This window comes from Coptis chinensis, chromosome 9, assembly GCF_015680905.1.
Source record: "Coptis chinensis isolate HL-2020 chromosome 9, ASM1568090v1, whole genome shotgun sequence".
Classification (NCBI taxonomy): Eukaryota; Viridiplantae; Streptophyta; class Magnoliopsida; order Ranunculales; family Ranunculaceae; genus Coptis; species Coptis chinensis.
Genome location: NC_141464.1, coordinates 7,253,443 through 7,256,047, shown reverse-complemented (window position 1 = coordinate 7,256,047; position 2,605 = coordinate 7,253,443). Strand labels below are relative to the sequence as shown.

Here is a 2,605-nt window from a genome sequence, read left to right as displayed (position 1 = left end):
CAGAAGATGATGAAATGACTATCAGCACAGATGGATCTGTTGCAGATACGCATAATTGGTATGGGGGGGGACCTATAAGGGATCACAAAGGTACAGTGAAGCCACCATATGCAGGGATGTTAAGGAAACATATCTGTACTTGTACAGATACTCATTGCAATTGCCAGTGGACTTCAATCAGCCCTTTTGACAGGAGACAACTAGAACCTTAAAAGTCGCATCTGTTTCACTCAGAGCAGTGAGATCAGTCCAAGAGATTAAGGAGAACCCCTGCTACTGCGCTAACCTGGCTGCATCGATCCAAACATTAGCAACCAGATTTTGAGAGAGTGGTATTTACACATTTTTACAGAGGGTAACAATACAGCAGATTACCTATCTAATTGTTGTAAGCTTGCAGATGACTTTGTAATGCACTATGCACCTCCGATGGATGTCAACCTAACCAAACTACTTGAAGATGATGCAAATGGAGCAATGCACATAAGAAATCCATTATTAACACAGGTGGGGTTTCCCTAACTCCTAGTTGCTTCTGAAGAAATTACTAAAAAATATTGAAAGTGAAACATATAACGAGAAGGGAAGGAATGAAGAAAAAAACAAATCAAATAGGAACATGCACTTGTTAGGATGCAAATCATCTCTTTTAGTGGGTCTCTAAACGAATTAAGGGAATAATTAATGTCCAGATCCAACTTCCCTCTACTACTATGAAGGACTCTCCAACCCCTCTCCTCTTCTTTGTGTTGAAACTCAGACACATAAGAACATCCAAAATGACCAAACCCATAGTCCAATCAAAATCAACACCCAAGCCTTTTTCTAAAATAAATGAGAGCTCTGTCTTCTCATTGATACCTACAACCACGGCTTGCCAATGGAGATGTCAGCAAGTAATTCTCAAAAATATGCAGAGACAATTTTTAATTTAAAATCACCATCCAATCGAGATTTGAACCCACGGAAACATACGAATCAACTGATTTTCTGAATCACCACCGTAGACATAACGGTTTGACAATCATCATAAGCAAATGAGTAGACAAACATATTAAGTTATCAACCAAAATATACAGAAAAGTTTTATGACTGCAGGATTTAGACACAATGACTAGCTGCTTTTGGAAAATACATATGAAACAACAATGCAGTAAATACTAAAGATTGTATTTTCAGATAAAAAACATAGTATGGCAGAATGTATGATCCTAACTGTCTGAGTTTTCATTCTCAAATAACGGAAGCGAATATATGATAGCGTGTGCAGATATCAGTATATAGAAAATCTCTTAGGGTTAGATTGCTTTACCTCTTTCTTAGCTTATGAACATTCTTCGTGAAAAGAGGCTTCCCATTTGAACTATTACTCGAAATTCTACACGAGGTATCCCGTCAATCGTGATAGGCCTAAAAGTGTCTTCAGTGGGGTTATAATAACCAGTTTCCTTCTGACCACGTAGCAGCAATAGTTCACCACTCCTTAGTTTAATAAATTCATAATCCCCATGCAAAAGCCATCCATATAATGCCTTTTTCAACACGCATTGCTTAACCCACGACCCTTGTACTCCATAATCGGTCATCACCCATAACTCGTTATAATCACTAAAATTTCCATCAATAAAGCAAAGACAGCCACCTACCACACCCAAATTTTTAAACATGTTTTTGTGTTCTGTATCACCGTCAGTGTAAGGGGGTGGTTTCATTGCACCAAATTCCTCCTTACCCACATTGAAACAGACAATATACAGTGAGTGCAAATTTTCAACATTCTCAAATGACACCCAATGAAGACACCCATTCACAAGCACATTCTTCGGTGGTGTATTAGTAATATACGGAACATTGTCTATTCCTCTCCACTTCTTGGAACCCAAAGTGTAGATCTCAGCCTCAGCTTTCAAACTCAAAATCCTGGAAGAATCACCCTGTAAAACCCTAACAACCTTATACTCATTACTAACCGGATCAAACCCAAACCCCATTACAGCAGGAGCAACTTCAAACTTTGGAGACTTAGGCAACGTAATGTACTCTCTTGTAACCGGATTACAAATATAATAAGGCACAGATGAGTCATACAATGCAGGATGACCCGAATAATCAGAGTAAAAACATATTAATCCATTAACACAACCCATCACTTCATACACTCTTTTAAAAACCCCACTACTAAAAACATCGTCGAAACACTTAAACTTAAGCACTAGCTCTACTTGGTGCACCATGATTAAAAACTTGGTTATCTAATAAGTAGAACTCTCTGTTTCTAGTAGCAACAACAATGCAAGGACAGTTGTTTAGGACTTCTTGGGCAAAACGAGGATTACGACAAATGAAATGAAACCAAGTTTTACAAATGTATTTAAAATGACAAAGTGATTTGAGTGGTAGTCGAGAAATATACCACTGGGTAACTTGGAGAAGACTCCACTCATTTGCGTCATCATCTTCAGGGCATCAAGTCCCTTTTTTTAGGAGTCATTTTGTTAGACAAATAGAGTTTTTTCCTCTTCCTCTATTTCTATTTCTTGCTTTCCATATGGTGGGACCAACTTCAACTTTTAAAAGGAGTACATTTTTTGTTGTGGTATGGAAA

General features: G+C 37.9%; 1 protein-coding gene across 1 annotated transcript; it reads right to left on the bottom strand.

The window, feature by feature from the left end:
• Positions 1–1,314: 1,314 nt before the first annotated feature.
• LOC147474621 (F-box protein At3g07870-like) lies at positions 1,315–2,605 on the bottom strand. The gene has a single exon (XM_086582853.1). It carries the CDS (start codon positions 2,232–2,234, stop codon positions 1,320–1,322), a length of 915 nt encoding a protein of 304 aa, XP_086438979.1. The 5' UTR covers positions 2,235–2,605; the 3' UTR covers positions 1,315–1,319.

Excerpts from the sequence above, each read along its gene's own strand:
- LOC147474621 (XM_086582853.1), bottom strand. The coding sequence starts at position 2,234 with ATGGTGCACCAAGTAGAGCTAGTGCTTAAGTTTAAGTGTTTCGACGAT.